Here is a 26,242-nt window from a genome sequence, read left to right on the forward strand (position 1 = left end):
CTCCACACACCACTTCCCTCGGGAGGAGGAGAGGCATCAGCACGGCACCTCCACCTGTAACCTAGCACGTGGCCCTCTTTGCACCGGGAGAAAAATCCCAGACCTCCCCTGTAGCAAGAACTAACCCCAATGCACGCCCACCGGAGACCCCCCACCATAAACACAGGATGCATGATCTGCAACGCGGCCCCGATGCGCTTCTCCGTGCAGGAGAGAATGACGAGAGACCGCTGGGACGCCTGTCACCTCCTATGCGGTGACACAGAGATCCCTGCAATGACTGCAGCCAGCTCCGACCAGGCCTCCTCCCAGGTCAGCCACCCACGTCTGCCCCAGTGAGAGCCAGTCTCAGCACCCTGCTCCCACCATACGCTCGGCCCCAAGACCCCTCCTTCCAGAGCCACGAGCCAGCCCTGGAAGCGCCTAACCCCGTCCAGCTGACGACCAGCTCGGCCGGGAGCTGGGCTTGACAGCTCCAGGCCTTGACAGAAGGAGCAATGGGCTCAAGCTGCAGCAAGGGAAGTTGAGGTTGGATATTAAGAAAAACTCTCTCACTAGGAGGGTAGTAAAGCACTGGGACAGGTTACCCAGAGAGGTGGTGGGCTCTCCATCCTTGGAGGTTTTTAGGACCCGAGTAGACAAAACCTTGGCTGGGATGCTGTAGTTGGGGCTGGTCCTGCTTGGAGCAGGGGGTTGGACTGGATGTAACCTCCTGAGCTCCCTTCAACCCTCATTTTCTATGAGTCTATGGCTTGCAGGAGACAGTCCCAGCCTGGGCAGGATGAAAGGGGCCCTGTGGCAATGCTTAAGCAATTCAGCCACCCAATGTCTGCCCTTCCTTGCTCCATTTCCAAAAAGCTCCACGCGTAAAGGAGACACTGGTCTGCCTCTTCCCTGACCTACCCCTTGTGTCCCTGCCTCTCAGTCTACCCCAGCAAAGTCCAGAGGGAGGTTGAGGGTAAAACAGCAAGTAACTGCAGCAAGGGAAGCCCCTGGCCTCTCTGCTTTGCAACACAACCAGCTCTTCTCTGCCGTCCACAGGCCTCCCATCCATCCCTTTCAAGCCCTGACCAATGCCCCACTCCCTAAGAAGCCTTTCAGGACCCCTCGCGCTCCCTCTGGCCTCCACGCAGCAAAGACATCCTGCTCACCGGCCAGGGAAGTCCAGGCGCCTGGACATCGAGAGCAAACCTTGCACTGCTCCAGAAGAAAGCAGGCGGCGTGCAGCTCCTAGCAGCCTAGGGAACGCCTCTGTCCTAAGCCCAGCCCTCCCTCCCCAAGACGAGGAGGCCTGAATGTCAGGCAGATAAATGCACAAACTCCCTGCTGCACGGTGAAAAGTTGAACTCTGTCAAGAAGCCCCGACAACAGCCATGCGTGCGGCCCCCAAAGCCACGGCCCCGAGCAGGACCGCACAGAGGCACTCACCTCCTTGCAGCTAGTCTCTCCAGCTATTTCCTCTCCCGACCGCTAGCAATGAATCAGAGATCCAGAAAAGATATTACAGCAAACAGATCATGAATCTCGCGGCTAAATACCAGGGCGGCAGAGTGATGGAGGAGACACATCTGCAGAAACGCTTTCCCTTTCCGAAACCCCTGCCTGACAGGAACAGGATTTTCTTCCGCATCCTCCAGCCACCGAAGAGCACGAGAGGCCACAGAGGCGCCGCTCAACACAGGATGCTGGAGCCGACCTTGCAGGCGCTTTCAAGGAGGGCCAGCACTGAGGCGCTCTCGGAGACGTGGGAGATGCACCCACCACGCTCGCTAAGTCGCTTGCTCCCGAACTTACAGCAGTTGCTGCTGCCTGGCAAGGCAAGAGTGCGTCCTTCCTAAGCATGGATCCGTTGGGGCGTGCTTTTCCATGAAGGCGAGGGCTGTGAAATTTCACCCGTTGAAACAGGAAAAGGTGCCGGAGACGTACGAGGTGGCGAGCAGGCTGCGAAGCCACGATAAACCAGCAACGGAGAGGGAGGAAGCGTCAGAAGAGGAGGAAAGATTACCAGCTCGGGTGCACGAGGAGAGAGAGCGCAGGAGTACGTGGAAATGCACAGACAAAGCCAGTCGTGCGACCGGTATCCAAATCACTTAGGCAATTTAAAACTCTCCCCTTGGCTACGGAAAAGCTCCGTATGTCATTATTCCACCAAGACCAAGTGGATCTCGGTGACACAAGGGTGAGACCCCGGGGTTCAGAAGCCAGAAAAGCCCATGGAAACTGGAGCAAGCATGGGATCAGACCATACATATATATAATTGCTTCAGCTGAGGTTAATAGGTTCCTGCATTTGCCCTGAGGACTGGCAAAGGTCCTGCTTGGAGGTGGTGGTGGAGTCTCCATCCTTGGAGGTGTTTAAGACCCAGTGCAACAAAGCCCTGGCTGGGATGATGGAGCAGGGGTTGGTCCTGCTTGGAGCAGGGGTTGGACTGGATGTGACCTCCCTTCCAACCCTCATTTTCTATGATCCTATGAAATAGCTTCTTTACAACATCAGACCCCAAAGGTATTGACCCTGAAAGCAAAGGGAGCTCCAAGATGGAGACGGGATTTAGGATGTGCAAAAACAACCCTGGGTCCCCCATGCAGCCGACTGCCAAGTCCCACATCTGTCACACGAAGACCCGCAGAAGGGAGGAAGGCCAGTGTGCAAAATCCTAATGACAGCAAACTGGCTGGGGTCGGTGGCCCGTGAACCCCGCTCGTAATTGCACGCGGCCCCGTCTCACCAAGGCTCGGTGTAGACTTACGGACAGCAAGACCTTAGGACAGCCAGACACCTGCCCCTCCTACATGCCGGTCACAGCATCCAGGCACGCCCAAGCCTGTGTGGGGACACTTCAGCACAATACAGAAAAGAGCAATAACTGCCTCTAATGAAGACGATATGCAAACATTGCCGTGCATGCATTTTTTTCCCCCCCGTAGGATGAAAAGATCATTTCTCCTTGGATTGTTTCCAACGACTCCCCCCCCCACCGTCCCCAACCCACTCGCTCCTACAAACACTGGCGTTAAAAGCTGGGTCTGCTGTCGAGAGTTTCAATAACCACATTTTTATTGTTTCAAACAAAATCAAAACTCCCCCACACTTCCCCCGAAACGCGTTAGCAGCTGCCCTGTCTGGATCACGCCTGAACAATTTGCACCTGTGGAATAAAAGTATTTTGGATCTGATAACAGGTCAGCGTGCAGCTTGAGCTTTTATTTGGAGAGGGAGAGGGTGCGAGCGCCCGCGGGGGAGTTTGGCTGAAGTGTTACTGACACCTCAGCTACTTCAGGCTCTCGATCTCCGTGCCTAACTGCTAGTGCCAACACATTCATATTTAGCCACTTTATGCAACAATCTCATTAATTCTGGTTTAACACTTTTTTTCCCCCCCACCCCAGCTACACTGTAATCTAGCTTGAAATTACAGGTCTGGCCGCCAAGTACTGCACTGCACAGACAGACGCTTTTCTGGCATCCAAGGACTTCTATTTTCTTGTTGAGGAGGCATTGTACGCGTTATTGAATCCCATCAGTTCATAAATAGTAACACCACCGCTTTCCCGTTAATATAGCACCTTTCATCCGCTGGATTCTTGCAGCGCCTAGTCGGTTTGGTTAAGCAGCGCTGTCACCCTGGGACAGACGGGGACTCGTACAATTTTAAGGAAAGCATCTCAACGAATTAAGAGCAAATTAATTGGGCGGGTATCTGACCCCCAGCTCCTATCCTACGAGGCCTCCCTGCTTACGCATCGGCCGAGGAATGATTGCACAAGCACTGTCATCGGGAGGACAGATTTCGAGGCAGGGAATTCAACCAGCATGCTCCCTACATCAGGCACTCCCCGCCCCCATGCCACCATGCACCATGCTCGGTGCCCCTGAGATTGCCATCTGCTGAATATTTGCTTTGAAAACCGCTGGGAAAAAGCTTGCTCGCGTCTTCTGCTTGCCAGAACTGCACTGCTGATTTTCCTGCGCGTTTGTCTTCACCAACCTACATGTTCTCTCCAGCCTGGTTCGAAAACGTGCGTGGAGAAGCTGTGAGGCGCATAAGACTGATCTGCAAATGCAGCTGACAACAGGCTCTTGAGCAAGCGATAACCGTAACGTGAAGCTACAGTCTGTATATGCGCTCGCCCATCCTCATCATCATCAATACCAGACATCTCACATTTGTGCAATCCCCTTCGCCCCGGAGGGCACCAAAGCCCTTCACTTGCATTCTAGCGATGCCTAGCTCGGATCAGGGCCCCGCACATCTGGCGCTGTACAGAAGTCACAAAAAGCACGTCCTGGCCCTACTGAAGCCACTGGGAGTCTTGCTGTCGGCAGCAGCAAGGCTCGGATCTCAGAAAAGGGACGGTCCCTCAATTGGAGAGCCTTTTTATCTATGAGGCATGTTTGGAAAGCATCAAGTCTGACCTCTTCAATGACAGGCTAGAGCCTGACCCATCTTCCCGATCCAAGCACTGACACTTTGGCACGTTAGCAGCCATTTATATCTGTGCAGAACTCGTGCACGAGCTCCTCAAAGCAAGTACCCCCATAAGAAGCAGCTGATGCATCCTCAAGAGGGTGACAAATGACAGAAGATCAGCAGTGAACCAGTGGACATCAGTCCTGGGCCAGTGCATACTGCCTGCCAAGAGGACCCGTGCATGAGATGCCAGCAAGACAGGCACCTACAGCACCGAGCCCAGATCAGAAGAGAGAGGGGGACATGACATTTTCAGAAACCTTTTGGGGTGGATGAGAGCAAAGCCAGAAACATTCCTGAGCAGGACAGCAATTCAGAGTGGCACGTGGGCTCGCTACCTGGACCCTGAGATGGCCGGCAGAGCACGCTCCGGATAGTCTGCACCTCTCAAAAAACTCCAGAAGGCATCAGGGAGTAAGGTGGGGGGAAAATGAAGGGCTGAGCAAGGCTGACTACTGTGCAGGCCAGGCCATCCATGAGGACAACCGTGCCAGGGAACTTCTGCTTGCAAGAAGCCATCAAGAACAAGGGCCATAGAAAATTAGGTCAAGGAGGGTGTTTCTCCAAGACAAGGCATCGCTCCATGCTTCCCAGCTTGCAGCGACCACAGCAACCAACTGTGGCTCTAGATTGCTTTCCCAGCCAGCCTATTTGCCAGCGCCGATGCCGTCCGGCTTCACAGGTTCCCCAAGTCGAGGGAAGCCCTTTGCTGGAAGTGCTCCAGCAATGGTAACGGGGCGATTGCAGCTACTTCTGGACACGCAGGCCCAGGGTTTCCACGAGGCATGCGCAGCCACACTGCGGCAGGGCTGGCTCGAGTGCACCAATGTCAAGGAGGATTATACTGCAAAAACAAAAAGGAGTCTCTTGCTTCTCCAGCTCCCAATGTCCTGAATGCCCCTCGATCGATGAGACAACATAGCCCAAATCACACGCCTGTACAGGAGCCACCCCTCCTCTTGGTGGGAAGCAGCGAATATGAATCGAGGCTCTGGTCCAGAGACCCCCCCCCCCCAAGTTAAGCTTCAAAATCTGGGCCAGGGGGGTCTCTGCTGCTCCTGAACCGTCTCTGCTGTGTGTCCTCTGAGAGCTGATGCCTTCAGCACCACGGTGCCCTTCCCCGCTGTATTCAGGGGGTGCTAGCTCTGACGATAAAGCATCACCTACCGAACCTTGCACCCCACCCAATGTCTCTCTCCCACCCACAGCCTGCCGGCACCTCTGAATGCAAGTCCTCCCTGCTCTCCCAGGTGCTCACTACAGTTGCAGAGACATAGGAAGAGGTTAGGTGGGGGCCTTTTAAAGTCCTGGCACGTGCTACAGAGAGCCCAGGTCCCAGCACGAGGCAGGACTTTGGGCTGCGATACTCCTGGGGCCACGTGGCCCCTCGTGGGGAAGAGAAAGGGCCAGGGGCTGCAGAAAATCATTATAAAGGCTTTTGTAGATTAAGTGGCATTAATTGCCTTTGGGAGCCGGGATCACAGCACTGCTAATGGGGAAACGGAGCGGCAGGCTGGAGGGGAAAAAGCAAAGCAGAGAGGAGCCTCAGTCCTTGCATTAACCCGAGGGCACCGTGTGCTTTGTGCCAATTATCTGTGTGCTTGGTCCGGGCGGGAGAGGTGAAGCCTGAACCGGTCAGCAGTGAAGGCTAGGAGGGCGCAGCATCTTTCCACCACTCTGCCTGGCCCGTCGCTGATGTTGCCTCTGCTCTTTGGGATTCGCGTTCGCACAGCGGCTCTAGCAGCACCTCCGACTTCCAGCCGTTTGCTCAGAGCTCCTTTTCTCGTGGCACCACCCAGTTCCCCAGGCCAAATCTGTGCCCCTTTCCCGTGGCCATGGGAAAGTCCTCGCCAGCAGCTCTAAAATGGGTGTATAAGCCCTGGGCACATTCTGACCACAGAGCCCAGCGGCTGGACCAGGACGGGCTGCTTGCTCCAAGTGGGATGCTACAGCCAGACAGGATGGAGCTGGTGACAGAGGATACCCTGCCTATCTGGCCGTGACACGCCAGAAGCTGGGGTATAGTCGCCCACAGCTCAGAAACAGCTGGGATATTAAACATCTGGGCACAATTTACGGTCATGCCCCTGATGTTAGTGGTTATCGGATGTTACCTGTTTCTCTATAGCAGCTTTAGCCTCTCCCGGAGAAGCAGAAGGATCCTGCTGCTAATGTTCCCTCCTGCGCAGGCGCCCACTCCGCTCCTGCAGTGCCAGGAGCACAACAGAGCCCGGCGTGGGATTTCAGCTCACAATGTTTGGTGCACACTCAGCAGCCTCAGCTCCCCAGCTAACCCCACAAGGGCTCTGGGTAAGAAAGGGGGCACGAATGCTTGAAGAACTGCACGAGGCACACGCAGCCTGCAGCAGGGCCCATCTTCGCTGCAGACAAGCTGACGATTTCCCTTGCTGCCTCTTAACCCCACAGCGCTCAATAATCCAGCTCAACCATCGCTTCACAAGGCCACTGTATCTCTGACAGCACACCCTGCCTCAGAGCCACGGCCCCGAGATAATCCCCATCTGCTCGAAAATTGCAACAAGGACCTTCAAACGATATTTGCTCCCATCATGGCATCAAGGGGTCATGGATCAGGTCTGCTTTCTGTTGGAATGGGCACAAAAAAAAAAAGGAGGAGGAGGAACGGTCTCCGCTGGTTCAGTTGAAATCAAGGATTCATCCTTCACGAACCTCAAGGCAAGCTCCAGAGCCACGTCTACCACCCGCGATGTGCTACGGTGATATGGGCACTAACTTTATAACAGTGGTGCCGGGCCGAGAGCAGGTCGTGTGCCATCCGGGGGGCTTCATACTTCCACCCCTTCATTCTGGCTTTGGAGAGGGAGCAAGGTCTGGTGGAGAAAGCCAGCGGCTGGGAATCGGAAGGACTTGGTGTGAAAAATGCAAGCAGATATGCAATCATGTTATGACAACCCGACACGTACTGACCTCCCCTCGCTGATCCAGCCACGGAGAATGTGCATGCAATCGTTAGCCCATGGTAATTTGGATCTCCTGGAATTTGGGCTATTCTGGGATCTCTGTCCCCTTCCTCTGTCTGAAGACATTGCCAGAGAAACGTCTGACATCCTATGCCTCGTTCCTAGGTTGCTATGGCACACGCTTTAATGTATTCGTTGTTTTATCAAGGATACAGCTCCCTACTTTAAAAAAAAAAAAAAAAAGCACTTGATTCTATATACAAATCCACCCCAAATATATAATTACTGATGTGATTAGTGACTGGAAGCATGCTGTTGGGTCAAATCCATTTAGTCCAAAGGCCATCACCAGTCCCTCCCCGTTACACACCTTGGGCCCATCTTGCCAAAGCAGATGCGTAAACACATGCCTGCATCACCCTCCGGTGCAGCTGCCAATGCAAAGGCATTTGTGCACGTCACACAAAGAGATGCCCAGCCAGCTCCTCAGCTGGCATCAATCACAGCAATGCCATTGCCTGCAGTGCTGGGATGCAGCCTGAGACCCAATAAGGAGCTGCCCTGTAATTCTGCAACCCATCTGCCCTGCACGGATTATTGAATGAAAGAGGCCAAAAGTCTGTGCAAGGGAGCACACAGACTGCCCCGGGCAGCTGGGATGGCAGAAATGAGTGAGGGCGTCCAGATTCCCAGGGAAGTCAAACACTTGGGAGTTTTATTGCTCTGGGCTGGCTTTCATCCTCTTCTTTTGTGCTATTGTTCTCTTTAAAGTCACAGTTTACGAGAAGCAAATCAAACCCCTTCTTGTTGCACACCGCTGGCACGCCAGCGCCTGCCCAGAGAGATGCTCAGGGGAAAACAGAAGAGACCCAGAGTGCGATTCCAGCCTGCCGGTAACTGAGCCTCAACGTCGGTGGAAGCCCGGGGTGGACTAGTGGAAAGGGCACTGGTCTGCAACTCTGGACACTAGGCTGGACCTGCAGTGTGACCTTGGGCACGCTACAGCCGCTCTCCCCCCTGCCTAGTTAGACTCAGTTTTCCAGGCCACAGACTTTCACTCGTTGTCACTAGTCAATGTGGCTCCATGCTCTTGCAAAAAGAGCTCTCTCTTTTTCGAGCAGACCTTCAAGGACCAACGGGCCAGGTATCATGTGAGCACAGGCACCCTCTGCAAGTCCTTCCCCTGCACATCCTGGCTACCAAATGCAGCTGCTAATAACCTGCACATGTCCAGGAGCCATTACCCTCCCCTGTGCACACTATATTGGCACCAGCACCTGATACAGCGCTGCCAAGGCCTTCTCCATGTGCAGGGAGCAACCCAGCAGGTGCTGTGTCATTATATTAAGATACTAGTTTGCACCTGACTCAACTGGGAAAGCCGCTCCCTCTTGCAGCACATCAGTGAGCCTCATGAAGCTGGAGCTCAGCTTTCACTCCTGCTGCAATTCCCTTTGGGTGGGAATGCTCCATAAAGATGCTGACGTGTGCCCTTGCTCACCATTAAAACCGTGAAGAACCATTCATGTGCCGTGCAAGTCAGTGGGCTCTCAAGTAGACCAAGCAAGGCAGGCTCGCAAGCAGCTCCCTTGCCCCCATGGTGGATATTCATGCGTCTCTCTGGCAAGTCCTGAGTCCAGCCACTTGCCTTCTCCATACTTGAGAGCTGGGCCGTGATTGCCACAGTTATGGGTCGCGCTAGGGCAGAAAGTGCCAAAGGGCCGGCCTATAGAGGCGTGGATTTAAAGCATAATGGCTATTCCAGGCTGTGTCTCTATGTGGACAAGCTATGGCAAGAGGCCACTCAAATTGGTGGCAAGAGGTTTGACCATGACGGGCACGGCAGGTGAGCGAGATGGGTGGAACGGGTCTCAGGCAGGTTTCCCAGCACAGCCCTTCAGCTACCCCAGCACCTCTTTCCATCTCTTTGGACCCTACCTACTCACATGGCCTTAGTGTTACTGCAGTGATCATGCTGAGGCCCATTTCCACGGACCCAAATAGGGGGGAAACACAGCTTGTTATCTCTCAGACCTCAGCCATGCGATTTCAGAGGCTCATTTCACTGTCTCAAAACGCCCTGATGAGCAACCACCACTGGGCACCAGGAGAAACACCTGTGGACTGGGAGATGGTGAGCGCCTGGCTCCCGCTCACGATGGGACTCGGCTAGCCCTCTGGCAGCCATCAGGGGCTGCTGCACCGACGGGAAGCCAATCCCGCTCCAAATGCAGCCTCAAAACCAACCAGGTTGGCGGAGGGGAGGTTGCAGACCGCTCTGATGCCAGCACTTTGCCTTGACTCTAACCCTCGCTCCCGACTGCTGGATCCGTGCCTCCTGATTCTGGCTTGTTTTGGATGCCCACCCTGGCTTCCTCACCTTGACTTCAGCATCGGGACTTAGGCACGGACCCTACCCCGAATGCTGGATCACTAGGTGTGACTGCCCTGTGTCCTGGTCTCCGCATGGGCTGCACAGATGAGTGGTCTTGCTTCAAAACTACTCTAACACCCTAGTGTGGAGGCAGTTATCCCATAGCAGAGAAGGATGGGACAGCGTGATGCTGCCAGGGTATGGGGCAAAGCCCTTCTGCTACCCGTCGACACGAAGCATCCGGGCTGTACCGGGGTTGCATGTCTGTCCCTGAGCCAGTGACACCAGTACCAGAACTGTGTGCAATTCTCTCTCTACAGAGAGAGACAGATCAGCACCTGCAAGGAGGACACGTTCGTTGTGGCATTTCTAAATGCCAACAGCGCCGTGGCACCAAGGTGCCAGCACAGTCCCTTGGGGGGCCAGGCCGTGCTAGCTGCTGCCTGCACCTGGCAGTGAAGCTGTTGTAAGGAAGGGGAAATTTGCCCCCTGCAAATCTATAGGTGACCTGGTAGGACCAACACAAGGCTGGGAACCGCAAGGTGAAACCCACCTTCCTAGGGAGGCTCCTTTTCGCTCTCCCCTAAGCAGAGATCCACGGCACCGAAGAGTCGGCCCTCAGATTCCTGTCCTGCCCACACGGTCCCTGCTTTACGATGCGGTGGGAGATGGCGTGGGCGGCTGTTAGGGATCGAGAGCACAGGGCTGCTAAGCCCACACACCAACCTTGGCTCCAGCTCTGCTACTTGTGCTGCAGGTCTACAACTCAGGAGCAGAAAGCAGAGCAGCAGATCAAGCAGGGAGCGGCAGCAAATTGGGCAGGGGAAGGGGGCCAGAGTGGCACACTTGGAAGGGCGTAGGGCTTCATTTGTGCCATGTCTGCCCAAAAGGGTGGCCCCCGTGGAGCTACACCATTACCCGAATGCTGTATGCCAAGCTGACAAGGCCTCTCTTGCTGGTCAAGCACCGGTGCCCCGGGTGGCATGGCTACGGTGGCTAGAAAGCATGGCCTTTTTTTTGGCAGCACCACTCTGCAGAGCAGTCCAGGCCTTCGCGTTCAGCTAAGCCTTTGTGAATCCCAACCCCCTGTCTCTTCCCCTTCTGCTCCTCCTCGCTGCCTCTGCAGAAACGCTCTGCCCATTATGAACAGCAACACTGCACAGACTTATTTAACCAAGTCGAGTGGGATCATGCAACCCCCTCATGTGGACGTGCTTATTCTGAATCAAAGGGGCTTTTTGGGGTAGCTAGCATATTTTTCAAAGGGACAGGGGTACATAGAGAAAGGCCAGCTGCGTGACTCTGACCCATGACCTCCCAGCCCGACATACTGGATCTCTGCCTACTCTGCTGAGATCATACAAGCACTTGCAAGAGCATTTGCTTAGGAGAGGCACAGCCATGAAACCTGCCTACAGGGACAAGCTGAAGCTTTCCCAGTCCCGGAGGGTTCATGCTTCCTCTTGCTGTCATAACGAGCCCTGTGAAACATTTAGCGATACCGCACAGTGTCTAAATACATCATCGGCCCGGCTCTGCAAGCCTTCGTTCCGATCTGCGCCAGGTCCCTTGTGCTCTCAACTGCAAACGGTCTTTGCCGAGATGAGGGAGCGGGGCAGTCCTGAAGGGCAAGGAGGTTCTTGCTAGCAGGTGCATTGTGCGTGGGAGCAATTCTCTCGTCTGCCCCTGTATTCCCACGGCCTTAGGAGCTTTGCTAGCGAGCCGGATGATCTGATCAGAACCAGCCCTTCTGGCTTTGAAGTGTGTGCATGCACACGTGCGTGTGCGATGCAGGACCGGAGCCCAGAAACACATCGCCTTGTCTGTACTTGGAAACCCGGAGAAGGAGCTGCTCTGGAACCATTTTTCAGTCAAAGCCACTTTCAGCAGACACCATGTCGCCAGGGGAATTATTCCAGGGTAACCCGTTTGGTACAGCTTGGCACACAGAGGTCCTTGGGCAGCAGCTGGGCCCTCAGGACAACAGCCTGTTTTCTATGGTCCAAAGCACCAGCATCACCTCGGTGCAATCGAGGGGACTGGCCTTGCACCGAGGTCTCCCCAAGGTCACTGCTGGGCGGCGATGCCCGGCGTGGGCTTTCTAATGGACGCAGCTTATCCCCTTGCTGTTGTATTCCTGTGGTCAGCGGGGAGCTGGAAGCGCTGCCTGCCTCGCTGAAACTGGGCTTTTGTCTGGTTTCTGGCTCAACGCGGCTGTTAAAAATACAAGCCTATTTCTGGCAGAAGTGTTTTCTCTGCCTTTGTGTTCCCTCCGCTGCCCTCCTGCTGCCGCCTCCTCCTCGGCTCCCCGAGCCTCATTTCCCTGCTCGGTGCTCAGCTGTGCACCGCGACACAGAGCCAAGCACTCCTCGCTGTGGGAGGGGGAGGCCCAGAAGTTGGGCAGCTTGGGGAAGGGACTTACCCAAGGACGAGCTGAGGTCTGGTGGGCGCAGCCAGCGTGGCACTGAGTCGAGCGTGGCTCTGTCTCCCGTGCGTGTGCTGGACAAGGCACCAGACAGCCACGAGTCCAGAGCCCAGACCGGTGACAGATTCAGGCGTCCCAAACTGCAGGGAGCCAGTGAATCCGGATCTCAGTTTTATACTTCAGACCCAGCAATGCCTCATACCAGGGGGAGGAAGGAAAATTCAGGCCCCAGGAATTCTTCTCTGGCATCCAGATAACTAGGTCCTGGCACCATCTGGATCCCAGCCTCTCCCTGTCACACTTAGTCAGACTGCACTCGCACGGGACAGCCGGAGCACGCCTAACGCCGGAACCGCTCAGAGACCGTAGCTGTCACCCGGAGCACGTAATAACACGCCTCGGAGGCAGAGCCCCTCATTCGAGACCGCCGAGTTAAAGCATCTCAGCCCCCTCGCCTGCCACGAGGAACATGCAATTGTTTGTGGGTGTGATCCCTGTCTCCGGTCCCGAAAACAAAACCAGCGCAGCTGCAGGAAGCCTTGCTGCTTGCAAGGCAGCGCGCAGCATGGGCACGTCGACACCGGCACAAAGTGGCTGACTCACAAGTAGCTTCGCTGTCACGGGCCAAGACGTGCTGAAGAGACACGCAGGGTTTCCCAGCCCGGCTCTGCCAGGGCCAATCACGCAGTCCCCGCCTGGCGCTGGATGCTGTCGCTGCCAGAGGGCTCCATCATTCAGCACAGCTGGTGCCACTCGTTTCAACCCAAAACGGAGCACCGTTTGCCAGCTCTGCGGTACCCGTGCTATTATCATCGCTACTCAGCTCTCAGGGAGAAGATCCCAGTCATTCTCCCTGGAGAATCGGGTGTACCCAGCTCCTTCCAGGACCCCCCAAGTGCCACCCCGGTGGGATCCGGAGAGAAAACAAGGTGTGATGCCACTAGAGCATAAATCGGGGTTGAAATTTTCCAAAATCCACTAATGATTTTGTCGGCTTATTGGGAGGCATTTGAACAGGTCTGGATTCTCTGAAGCCTCAGAGAGCACCCCCCCACCCCAAGCATCATGGGGTGTAGTAAGGTACCAGCCCAAGGGAAGCACCCAAAAGCAATAAGCACTTTCGGAAGTCACAGCATCACCTCTTAACCTCCTCCTCCCCTCCCCGGCATGGAAGAAATTAAGACCAAACTGGTGCTCCACTGTAGTCAAGAGAAGTAAATGGAAACCAAGCAGCACAGTCGTTCCCACTAGTTGCATTTGGACAGAAGCAGCTGGAATCATTAAGTAAAGGGAAGGATGGAGTTGAAGCAACTTGCCCAAAGTCACCCAAAGGCAGGAACAGGAGCAAGTCTCCTGAGAGCCACTACAGCACATGGCCTTTTTGTTTCATTATATTAAAAAAAAACCCCCAACACTGTATAACAGCCTTTTCAGAGCTTGCGCGGGGTTGAGAGAAGAAAGCACAAGGGAAATCTTCCTACCGACTGAGACACGTGGACTCGGACATCTCTGGTATCCAGGGGGGACGTGCTGGACTCCTGGGATTTCCTCTCCGAACTGGGCTGGTTCTCCCGGTACCTCTTGGATCTCACAGGCAGGGGCAAGAAGTCCTTTCCCGCCAGCTTCAGGTCACCCATGTGGTGGCTGTCTCCGTTCTGCTCCTGGGGAGGACAAGAAATGGTCAGGACAAGTCACGGCACTAACCATTTGGCTGAGACTTACGTGGCGAAGGGCTGACGAGTCAACGCGGGGCACTGATGATAATGGCGTGGAGTGGGGAAAGGGGAGGCCCCGGTACTACATTTCAAGGGTTTTGTAATGGATGTTAGAGGACAGACTGGGAACAAGTCCTGCTCCCGTGAGCACAGCACTGGCATTTCTGAGCGAGTGCATCCTCTTCTTGGGGCCCCCAGGCTGGGAGGGATGGAGCTGGATGGCCAGCAACCACAGTGGGTGTGCAAATCCCTGATCACTGCTTTCGTCTTTGCCAAGCCCCCGAGCCTGGCTGCAGTTCCCACAGACAGCACTACGGTCCCGCTGGACAACTCGCTTCCTAGCTGCCTTCTGCTTGCCTGCCTGGCTACTCTCTACCCCATCGCAACAGCTCAAGTCAGCCCACGAATCCCGCCCTGTAATGCTCAAATGCCCCATCTTGAACAGGAGCTGCCTTCAGCCCAGAATAGCACAGTGAACCACTCAAAAGCCTTCATTTAACACTGGGAACATGGAGCCTTCCAGGTACTGCCTCTTTGCACAAGGAAACCTGCATAGAAACACTGGCCTAGATCACTGGCATATGGCAGGAGGCACAGGGACAGCCCCGGTTATGCAGCACCGCGCACAGCACTCAACAGTATATGGGACACGAGGATGCCATATGACAGATGGATGTTCAGGAAGGCAAACCTCAGTCTAAAACCACTCCCCGCACATGACTCAAATACTTGGATTCCAGCCCGAGGGGCCGTCATTTTAATAGGAACAACAGCAACAAACGTTTTCTCTTTTCAGGCAATAGGCTGGCATCTCTCCGAAGCACACAGCACACTCAGGCCTTGAGAGGGGAGTCATCACCTCCTTCGGGAAATGACAGTCTTCTTTGTCACTAGCTTCTGCGTCAAAGGAGATGTTCTCCCCTCCGGGCACGCATGCTCTGAGAGTCCTGCTGGATTCGGGCTAATGGCCTGTAATGCCAAGGAAGTGAGGAGACCATGGCTACCTGAACCACATCAAATCTGCAGCGGTAGACAGGGGCGTCTCCCCCGAGTCGCCACTCCAGAGGGGGAGCATTTGGGCACTTGATTCAGTCCAGGACCAGATGAGTCCACATCTTAAGTCTCGTGTGTAGATATTTGCACACCTAGAAGCATTAAGAAAACTCTGCAGCACCCTTAAATGGAAAATGGGTCTGAAAGGATACCACTGTCACTGGGATGGAAAAGAAAGAGCACCCTGATCCTCCTGAACACAAACAGCAGATGCTGTAGGATTCAGAAAGGACAGAAGAGATGAACCCACCCGTTGAAGAGCCAAGGCTGGGATGCTGTGATGGAGCCCAGGTCAATGGCCATCACAGTCATGAAAACCTTCCTCATGCAGAGCTGGAGCTCTTGCCATTTTGCCCAGGATGGGACACGGTTGGCACAAATCAATCCATTTGCCATTTCTGCAGCTCCTCCGTATGACTAACCTCACCGAGGCCTGCAGTGATTCATCGATAACCCAATTAGGGCCTGGAGGTACAAAGCTGCAGGACACGCTCCCGGTGTCTTTCTCCTTGATGCTCTATGAACGATCAAACATGTTTCGCTCTAGATACATGCCTTGAATTTTCAAGGAGCATCTTCCAGACCTCTCCCTCCCTCTCAAAGGCTGCGTCTGCACAGAGGGAAAGTGCCCTTAACTAATGAGAAACTCTGTAAGGAACTGAACATGAGCAATGTCTGGAGTTCTCATCAACTCTTCTTCCTCACGTTGCAAGAAGTGCGTGGCAATGACTGGGTTCCCTTGCAACTTGCAGTAGATGATGGAAAATTGGACTCCCTTGTTTCAGGTCACATTGTCCTTCTTGGCTCTCAAAACTATTTCAAAAAAACATCAAACAAGGCCATTCCCAGGGCCTCAATAATAGTAGAGATCGATCGCCCCACTTGCTAAATGGAGAAACTGAGACAGAAGAGGGATGTGTCTTGTAACAAGTCAAGGACAGAATCCAGGCATGAGCCCACGTCTCCGCGTCTTTCAACCTATTGCTCCTTCCCAGTGGACTCTGTAGCCTCCACTTCTCTGGCTACGGTATTTCCCATTCCAAGCTCATAGTTTCATAGTTTTTTAGGGGCTGGAAGGGACCTTATAGATCATCAGGTCCAGCCCCCTGCGCTTGGGCAGGAAAGACTGCCATGCTACCATCAGCCTATGCCTACTAATACCTCCTCCTACAGACACTAGCATCCAAGAAATCCAAAGGACAACAGACAGGTGACTTAATTCTGGCAGGCAAGTATTTCTAGGGGAAGAAAATACCGCGTACTGAAAAGACTGCCTTGCCAAAGAAAAGTAGAGCAAGAACCAAGAGGTGGGAAGTTCAAACCAGACACCCTCCAACAAGAAATAAAGCAACAACGTACAAGCGAGGGCGATGACCTGGTGGAGCCAACTACCAGGGAAGTGGTGGACTCTCCATTTGATGATGCCATCAGATCAGGAGTCGCCACCTTCCTGGAGGATTGCGCTTTAGTCACACACGAGCACCTGGGCTCAGGGTAGAGATATCTGGGTGAAATTTTATGGCATGCGCTAGGCAGAAGGCCAAGCCAGAGGATCCCCACGGTCATTGCTGGCTGTAAAACCTACAGACAGGACTAGAGGAGGAGGGCTGGCATGCAGAGAGTGAGAAAATGAGGAGGTGGGCTTAAAAAGCTGGAAGAGGCCGGAGCGTCACATCAGACAGTCATCCCTACTGCGGGGGGGTAGTCATGCCCTCCTTGGGAGCTATCACCACGTGCAAGCCAGTGGGGCTGGGAAAGGGAAGAAATGCATCTGATTTACACTGACAGAGAGATCTCAATACATGGCCCCTGAGGGGAGCACTCAAAGGAGAACGGGAGGACTTTTCCCCGGCGCGGAGAACGCCGCTTGCTGACAGCTTCCATTTACTCCGGCCTCGGAGCCGCATCCCTACAACCTCATCACCCTGCCTGATCTACTGAACAAGGCTCAGTGATTACACAGGAGAGCGGGAAGCAGAGCGCACGGGCTGCAAACCGCACATCAGTGCCGCTCGCCCTGCGAGAGAGTCCCCAGAGCCATCCCCTTCGCAGCACGAAAATGTCACTCCAGCAGTCTTTTACACATCTTTTTGACCTCAAGTGCCTCTGCCGCCTCTGTCAAGACACGGCACTTCACTTCTCTTTGCAAGTGATTTGGAACAGCAGGCTCTAGTCTGTACCAAGGGAGAGCCCAACAATTAATGCCATATACAGAGCACTCTGTGTCCCAGCATGCCTGCATAAATTCAAGAGGCAGCTCTAATGCAGGAGCCAAGTTCTGCCAGGCCGAGAGACCAGGAACCTGATTTGCAAAGGGATTTAGGACTCGAGCATGCAGACAGTATTTACAAGCATCTAAGCAGGCTGGGCTCCTAACTCACTCAGGCGCTCTGGGAAAGCGCACCTTTCTGGACCTGCAGGAGCTCAAACCCTTTTGGCAGGTCAGTTCCTATTTCCTCTGCCGGTCCTCCCTGCAGCTGCAGGCCAGCCCCTTCCCATCTCAGTTTCTGCATCTCGGAAACAGGAGGTGAGGATGCTGACAGCTCGAGATCTATGCCTGGAAAGTGCGATAGAGGAATCAATTATTCACACTGATTCCATCCACAGCAAGCAGGCTGCAGCTGCCTGAGCAGCCTCCGCAGGGACAAGCGGATGGCTCGATCCCCCAACAACAGCGAGCGCTGCCGAAAGTCTCAATGCAGGGATCCAAGGCAGATTTTATGGGCAAAGAAACCTTTCCTGAAGGCAGAGAGGTCCCTTGATTCCCAGCTGGGTCAGCCCTTACCCCATGCCCCGGAGAGACAGAGAGGAGACACCATTGCACCTGGCCCCGACGGTCCCCACCAGACAATCCTCAGTGCACCAGCGGAGCAAAACCCTTCTCCTGGTGCAGTGCTCCTGCTTTTGACCTTTCCTTTTGACTCAACAAGGTGCTACACTGGACTGACATTCAGCTCCAAGAGCTAAAGGGGCTAAAAGGTTAACTCGAAGCCTCTCCTTAGAGGACAGACTTTCAAAGAAAGCACACGTGCTCGCGCTGTTCTGACTTCCAGTGGCTATGGGTGTAGCTGGCCCAGCTGTTTCACCTCCTCCCAGCTCCCAAGAAACAAGCTGTGGTTAAGCCCAAATATTCCCCGCATAGCTACGAATTGCAAACTTCCCTGCAAACAAGCCATCACAGTCCTTCGGATATTTAATCCCCTAGGCCAGCCGACGTGAAGTCCACTGCTCATTGCCCATCCAACAGGCATCTCCCCTTCCCTTACCTTTTCAGAGGGGAACTTCAAGAGGTCCAAGCTGTCCATGCTGCTCCTCTGGATCCTTTTAGGCCTGGCTCCTGGAAAAGCAACGCAGACTCATGTCACAAAGGGGGCATTCATGGCACAGATAAAATGCAACCCGCAGCAGAGCCCTGGCTCCTGTGATGAGGACTGATACAAAGCCAACCGAGTGCAACATTGCACCGGTGTCCTTTAGACTCGTGTTTTTGTCCCCCTCCACCCAGACACTATCGCACTTGAGTTAGTCACGGTTAAAACCAGGCAAAGCTTCTAAAACCAAACCAGACACCATGCCAGTGGGAACTTTCCTCTCACCCCCGCACTTCTCAGTAGATGGGAGGTTTAAGGCTCCAGAGGAAGCTCCTGGGTGCACGTGTGAACTGAGAAGAAAAACCGTACAGCTCCCTGCGAACAGAAACCACCGAGCTCCACATGGTTCCCTGTCGCAGCAAACTCCCTGAGCGCCAAAACCTGCCACCGCTTCCAGTAGCAACATCCACTGGCATGCTGGTTTGCACTGGGGGAGGGCGAGACACCCGCGTCGGGCATGGGGACCGCTTCGTGTGTATGCAAGGACAACAGAGCTGCGCATGGTGCATCTGCTTGCTCCAACCAGGATTACAGCGGCCTCCACGATCCAGCTACAGTGCCCCTCTATCTGTGCAGGAGCTCTGCCCAGCCGCTCTTGGACGCAGGCCTCCGCAGCACAAGCTGACAAGCTCCGACAGCGCCACTGTGGCCGGTCTTCACCAGCCAGCCATCATGTGCATGGCAATTTTCTGTTAATTATCCCATATCTAATTACCCCGCCCTCCACCCACGCCCTGCCGGCCCAAATCACTTGCATTATTACAGCCCTCAAGCCCCAGTCTGGCAAAAGGCTTGCATTACGTCCATCTCCGAGCTAATTTTAAGCATGTGCTGAAGTCACACGGATGTCAAGTCTGCTTCAGAGGACGGTTGGAGTGAGGCTGAATGCAGGGAAGTGGCCGAGTCAGGGCCTCGGTGGAAAGTGAAGTTGTCCAAGGAAGAGGTGGACCCCTTGCAAGGCTTGAGGGGGAAGAAGGAAACAACTTGGCCATGCGATTCACCCCTGCCCGTGTGTGCTAGGATCTCCTGCAATGCCAGGGATAGGAAGGCTCAGGCTGTGGACACCGAACTGAACCGTGCTGGGTTTACTCACCCCAAGTGGGACAAATCCCCACAAAGGGAGGCTGCAGACTGAACAGGAGTGCGGCTTACTGAGTTAAGGTTTCTCTCCTGGCGTTATGCCCTAGGAGAGGTTGGCCCTTGGTACATAACCCTTTCCTTCTACCCATTATAAAGCATTTGACTGATACTACACAAGCCTCCACCCCCCGAGATGTTGCTGACATCCCAGGTTACGTGAGAAGCAAGGAGGAGATTCAGCTCCAGCCACCGGACGACACTCGCCCCTTCCTGAAAGACAACCTCTGGCACTGACAGACCAGGATGGGCTACCGGGGTTCGATCACGATTGCCCCCTGGAACCAACCCAAGCCCCCTCTGCACCCAGTTCAGAGTGATCTCCTGGGAGCCACCCACTACCCAGAGCAAGCTTTCAGCTCGTGGTTTCTCTCTGAATAAAGTGTGCATGACAGAGACCTGCTCCCAAGCCTGCTAAGACAACTGCTCACCCTGAGCATCCTTGCATGCCCCTCCAAAAATCAGAGATGCTCCAAAGAAACTCAATAGGACTTTTTTCCCCGCTGGTCCCTTCTGGGTGTGTAAGCCTAAACAGGGAGCTCATAACAGAGCTCGAGAATAGCAGGCCATGTGTGTAAATGCATGCACACAGGGTGATGGCACCGTGCCCCCAAGCCAAGGTCCTCCAAAAAGCTCCGTAGCTGCCCAAAAGTTGCCCAGAACAAAGCGTGGCCTCATAGATGATAAGCAGAGAACGGCTGGAAATAAAGACACCAAAACCAGTCTCAGGAGTGCCTACGGTTTTGTTTCCAGCAATACCTTGGAGAGGGGAAGTCCTGGATTTGAAACCCAACCGCTTTTAACAGCCACTTCTAGGAGAGCAGAGGAGTGAAGTGTGTCTGATTAGATAAATACAGATCATTGCTAACTGCCTAAAGAGCTGCTAATTACATGCCTCCTTCCTCAGGTGCTCCCGTGTATTTGCAAGAGCATTAAACTGTTGGCCCCAACGTGTTTGACTCTAATCTGAAAGCCTGCCTTCTCTTTGTTAATTTAATAGATGCCCTCAGCAGAGACCTTCGGTTCTTAATGCACGCACAGCCTGGCAGGAGCGCGTTCTTGCTTCCTCACCACTCCCATCAGAAATGCAGCTGAGTCTGGGCAGGGAAACAGAAACTCAGCTCCAGAGCAGACGTCCCAGCATGTCGGCTCTCTCCCGAGGCAACAAATGCCGCCAGCGACAGGATAAAAAGCTGGACTGCATTACAACCACCAGATTCGGCCTCCCTGACTCGTGCTATGCAGCACCTCTCACCAAGCAGCCCATTAAAATGTGAGCGGGGAAGAAAGAGGGTAATGCCCAGCCCGAATCAAAGGCACGGAGAAACTCACCCGCAAGCTGCTCCCCATACCCACAGTGGGGGGTAACCCACAGCCTTTCATTTTGCATCTACGCTCAGCCTGGAGAACGTGACAGCGCCAGTTCCCTACTCACCGCGGCACGCGAATCCGGCTAACTCTCCATCCCCAGCCAGGCAACTCCTCAACTGGCTTCATCGGGAACTTCAAGGCGTGCTCCGTCTCCTGTCCCGGCCTCCGCCAGATTGCGTTCTTCCCAGAAACATTTGCAACGCGGACAAACAGTCAGCACCAAAATGACACGCACTTTCCGTCCTGGGCTGCACAACAGCCGTGGCAGCCGCCGGGGATGCGGAAGACTGAGCAACTGAAAACCCGTGTCTGTTCCTCTCCGGGTTTTTTTCCCCTTCTCCAGTATTTATTGGCATGTTTACCAAGACCATGGCAGACTAACGGAAAACCTCAGGGGCATTTCTAAATGCTCTCTCTGTCTTTAAGGTTTGCTGAGGTCTCTAATCTAGCGAGTTGAACCCTTCTTGTGAACATTAGCTGAGCAACCTCACTGACTGCCTGCATTCATGGCTTATTTTTTTGGAGAATCTGAGCTTTTAAATACTCCAGGTCAGGATTTTTTTAAATTATTTTTTAAGTATTTTTTTAAAAATGCATCCCCGACTCCCTGTGACCTAAACAGCTTGATTAACCAATAGGGATCTCTTTGGCATAGTGATTGTGTTCCTGGGACAAGTTTAACGGTTTTCATATTTCAATTCTTTCACTTTTTTGAAGCCATGTGAGCCAGCTGCTTCCTGAGCTGGGCTTTACAATATTTACTGGAATAAGCAGAAGGGCATGTGTATACAGACCTGCAGCACAGACAGAGGTGCAAACACCAGCCACCCCCGGCTCCCCACATATACACCCTTGTATACTACCTAGGTCCCAAACACCCCTTATTCTCACTGCTTTACCCTGTACCCTAAAACACTGCCTCGACCTGCCTCATGTACCTCAATACAGACACCTCCCACACACATGGCCATGTCAAACCCAAATAGATACGCTCGCTCTCTCTCATGCACACACACCCCTACATCCACCTGTATCAATATTTAGGCATTCACAGTACCCACCACCTTAGGAGGAATTAGCAGCCCTCTTGCTCCTTCTGCCATCATCATTTTAACAAGCTGGGCTGAACCAGCCTGCAGGTTCAATTCAATTAGTACAGTTCAGAGGAGTGGGAAATCCTGCCTTCTCCCCCCACGCCAAGGAGCCGTCCCTGGTGCATGAGCACCCAGGCCTTGGGAATGACTCCCCCTGGAAGCAGGGATTTCCAGCACTTGGCCTCCCAGCATGAACAGCCCTTGAGGACTGTGCTTGATGCAGCAAAGGACTGTGCTCGATGCGCAGCAACTGTGGCTGGGGAATGCAGCTGACACACAGGAAAACAGGCTTCCTCAGACCCTCTCCAGCCCAACTGAAGCACCACGAAGAGCATCTTGCTGTATCTTGTCTGTATAAGATGGGAGAATCCAGGGATGGATGGGATAGTCAAGAAGCCTCTGCAAATCTTACCTACAAATCGTGCACCTTTTGGGCAAGGCTCTCAAAGTGCTTTAACAAAGGCGGGTGCTGACCCCATTTTACAGACTGGGAAAGCAAGACTGAGGGAGGATGAAAAGGCTTGCTGAAAACACCACAGCGAGTGCCCTGGGAGGGTGGACTCAGGAGCTGCTGCAGAACAGGTCTTCAGTCCAAGAAGCCTGGGCAGTTTAAGTCTAGGCCTCAGCCATTGCTACCTGCCCTTCCCTTACCACCCCCCAAGCAATGACATGGGCATGAGCCCTGTGCACACCAGGGTGGGTGGGGGCTGAGCCAAGGCAGCACCTGTTTGGAAAGGGCTGGTGCATCTGGCTGCACACAGATGTTTCCAGATGAAGGTTTTTCAAAGACCTTCTAATTTGCAAACTTTGGTCTCCACCGAATCGGTGTATCTGGAGGTTTAATCTGCCGGTCACTGATGTCCAAAGGTATTTCTGACCCTCCACCCCGCACACTTGGTGGGTTTTCGGCAGGACATGAGCAAGAGCACGGCCTTTGCAAAGCATTTCTTTTCTTTTTTGGCCTTTATTTGTTAATCCAATAAAATAGAGACCTGGAGACAGCAAATAACACATGTGAATAACTTCCGGCGTGAATACTCCCCTGCCACCACTGGCTTTCCTCCCAGGAGTACAGCTGCTCACATGCATACATCGGGAGCGAGTTAAAGTCACCCAGGAGCCCCCCTTTGCTTGGAATTTGTGACTCAAACAGGAGTGCAAGGGTTTTATTTCCTGCTCATCTTCCAGGCACGAAAGGACTGTATTGATTCAAAACACATTCCCGTGGAAAACGGAGCCTAACGGAACCTGCACGTGGTTGTGGAAGCACACGCACAATATAAGGAAACACATAATGAGGAACCTGGATGTTACTGTGGATGGGTCAGGATTTTCTGTATTTTAATATTGTGCATATACAAGGAGATGCACTGAGGAGGGGGTTTTTTTTCAATATGGATCAAGTCCACATGACCTACAGCTCAGATGGCAGGGGGGGCACAGGGCTGGGATGTGGACTCTCTCCCTGGGTTAAGTGGTGGAGGTGACGATCGCTATAATTTATTCATGCCATTGCTAGAGGGCCCCTGCTCAGTGCTCAGGAGCCACAGATGCATAGTCTCATCCAGGCACGACCCCTGTGCTCGCATGCAGACCCTTCACGGCTCCCCCCATGTGGATCAGGACAGAGCCAGGTCCTCTCATTTCATTAGCAAGAGGGCGAGGGAACCTCCCGTCTGCACTCTGAAGTCCACCCCGCAACCGTGGTTTCAGCTTGGAGCTGTTCACCCGGGGATTGAGAACAGCATCGAGCCTGGACTCCCATAAGGATTTAGCCTCCAACCAAAGCCAAGAGCTCTGTGCCCCTCCGTCTGACACGTCCCAATGAAGCATGCGGGGCGAGCAGCTTACCTGGCTCAGCTATGACCCCCAGATCCTTGCGTGGGAGGGAGACGGGGCTGCACCGGAGGGAGACAGGAATGAATTTCTTTTGTGGGCTCCCAAACAGGTAGGGGAAGGGGCTAGAGCCCCACACGGGGCTGCTGCCCAGCACAGCGCACTCCTTCTGCTGCCTGCTGAGTGTGCATTAGCAGAGGGGAGCCATTTATGGGGCACTTAGAAAGTGGCACTGGCCGATTCCCCTGGCACCCTGCCATGGATGCTCTTTCCTCTGGCAACCAGGACGGCCAACAAGGGGAGCCCATTAGCTAAGTCATTCAGTGCTGGGCTTGTCCTGGTGCTTCTTGGCATGTATCTCAGATGAACAAATGCTTTTACAGATATGCAGAGCACACATGGTCCCCACTCCCGTCCCCTTCTGTCCCCCATGCCCAAACCCATGCCAAGGGCAGCGTTTCATTCATCTCACCAGGAAACGCTTCCAAACAAATCAAAGGAATAAAGGGTGAAAGGAGGTGGGGATGTGAGGGGCACCTGGGAGGGAGCAGCTTGCTAGTGCTTTGACCCGACAAGTGGGTGTGAGATGATCCCCTGGCAATAGAGAGAAAAGGCGCAGTGACACAAGGACTTCATGCCTCTCCTCCGCCGCAGGACCAGCAATTAATACCCTGAATGCTTTTTGATTTAAAAAGCCAGGCCCGGGCCAAGCTGGTGTAAAGCTCCCAGCTGTGCGTGCCCCCAGGAGACAAGGGGATTGCACTGCACCGCGGCTGCAATGCTGCCTCCTCCGGCCCTCGATCCATCACTCCTGCCACGCGTCCGGCCTCCAGGCGACGCCTCCAGGACCACGGCGCGGCGCTCAGACACCTTTAGTGGAGAGGCTGAGCCAAGGCAGCACCTGCCCCATTTCTACAGGCAGCTGAAGGCTCTCCCCAGGTGCACCCACAGCACCCCTCCGCCCCGCTCCATTCACCAGGATGAGGTGCCCTACCTAGACCCCGCTGGCTGCTCCTCTCAGAGATGAACGCAGGCTGCAGACGGGCAGGCAGAGGCTGGGCTCCTTCTCCTTATCTGATTGGCACCTCCGCGACTCAAGGCTTTGATAAGATCGAGCAGAGCGCACGTAGAAGCAACTTAAGGAGCCGATACAGGGGCTCTCACTGGGGTGCCACACGCTTGGAGGGCTCCAAGGCTCCCTCACCTTGCAGAACGGCCTGCTCCATCCCCGTTAACAATACAGAAAGCCGAAGCCCCATGGAAATATAATGAGCAGTGGCTGTAATGCGTGGCACCCCTGCGAGGGAGGTGCACCCGAGCAAGCAGGATGAGATGCAACAGCCGGATGCCAGCGAAAACTGCCCTCCATGTGGCTTTTACCCCCACTTCTCCAGCTCCTCAGGAAGGGCAGCTGGCGGAGCTGGGGCAGGGTCTTGGCCCAAAGAGCCATGCAAAGCCAGGCTGCCTCAATGCTCACTTTTTCAGCGCTTCTCTCCCGTGAGGGGGTTCGATTCAAAGCAAACTCCTGCAGGCGAATGCACGTGGCTGCCAACCCCTCTGTTCCCCACTCCCTTCGCACATGTTAAGGATCAGCCTACACTACATGCCCAGGCATGACGGCAGCTTATCCAGAGATCCCTGAGCCAGGTCGATGCCAGCAGCAGCATCCCAGAGCTCAGGAACCACCCCAGGGCAGGGGTGCCAGGATGGGAGCCGCCCCAGCTCTCAGCAGCTAGTTTGCAACTCGGTCAGGTCCGACCAAGCCGCTGCAGTCACACGGGCCAGGCACAGAGAGCGATGTGAGACGTGGGTGTTGCGGTGGCATCAAGGCACCACATCACCCATGGGAAGGGCTGCAATGAGACAACGGGGGCCCTGCAGTGCTTGGAAGAAGCCGATTCCTAACCACTGGCCTGGCACAAAACCTGGCTCTGACCGTGCTTTCAGCCCCCATCCCCTCCAAGCCCCCTTCTCATCCACCCCAATCCCACAGATCCTCCTGCCTGTGGCAGAAGGCCCCTCCCTTGGGATGCTTCAGACCAGGGATGTTCTTCCTCATGCAAAGTCTGACCTGTCTTGTAGGGTTTTGACCCCCTCACTCTGGGCTAAACCCCCTTAAGCCCAGGAGCATACCCCCTTAGACAGTGTTCACCTCACCTCTGCCGTCAGACAGACAGCCGACGAGGCAAGGGGACCTGGCGACCTGGGTTCAATGCCCAAGCTCTGCCACAGACTCCCTAGTTAGCCTTGGGCAAGTCATTCTGCCCCTCTGTGCCTCAGTTTCCCCTCTGTCAAGTGCAGGCAACAGTGCTCCCTCTCTGGACAGACCGCCTGGGCTGTCCTTTCCAGTGTGGTTGTGTAAAGCTCCCCTGAAGAGCCTCTAGACACTGCAGCAACATCCAACAAGAACAAGAGTCCGGGTTTGCTAAGGAGAAATAGCCTGTCCTGCTGA

The 26,242-nt window shown here is 54.3% G+C and overlaps 1 protein-coding gene across 3 annotated transcripts in view; it reads right to left on the bottom strand.

The window, feature by feature from the left end:
* GPSM1 (G protein signaling modulator 1) overlaps positions 1-26,242 on the bottom strand; it is a 100,983-nt gene that overhangs the window by 17,446 nt on the left and 57,295 nt on the right. For all 3 annotated transcript variants that reach the window (XM_025193741.1, XM_014526590.2, XM_025193736.1), the window contains 2 exons: positions 18,248-18,318; positions 13,695-13,874 (listed from right to left, as the gene is read on the bottom strand). In XM_025193741.1, the coding sequence (XP_025049526.1) occupies positions 13,695-13,874; positions 18,248-18,318 (251 nt within the window). The remainder of the gene's footprint in view (positions 1-13,694; positions 13,875-18,247; positions 18,319-26,242) is intronic.

Source organism: Alligator sinensis, unplaced genomic scaffold, assembly GCF_000455745.1.
Source record: "Alligator sinensis unplaced genomic scaffold, ASM45574v1 scaffold611_2, whole genome shotgun sequence".
In the NCBI taxonomy this organism is placed as follows: domain Eukaryota; kingdom Metazoa; phylum Chordata; order Crocodylia; family Alligatoridae; genus Alligator; species Alligator sinensis.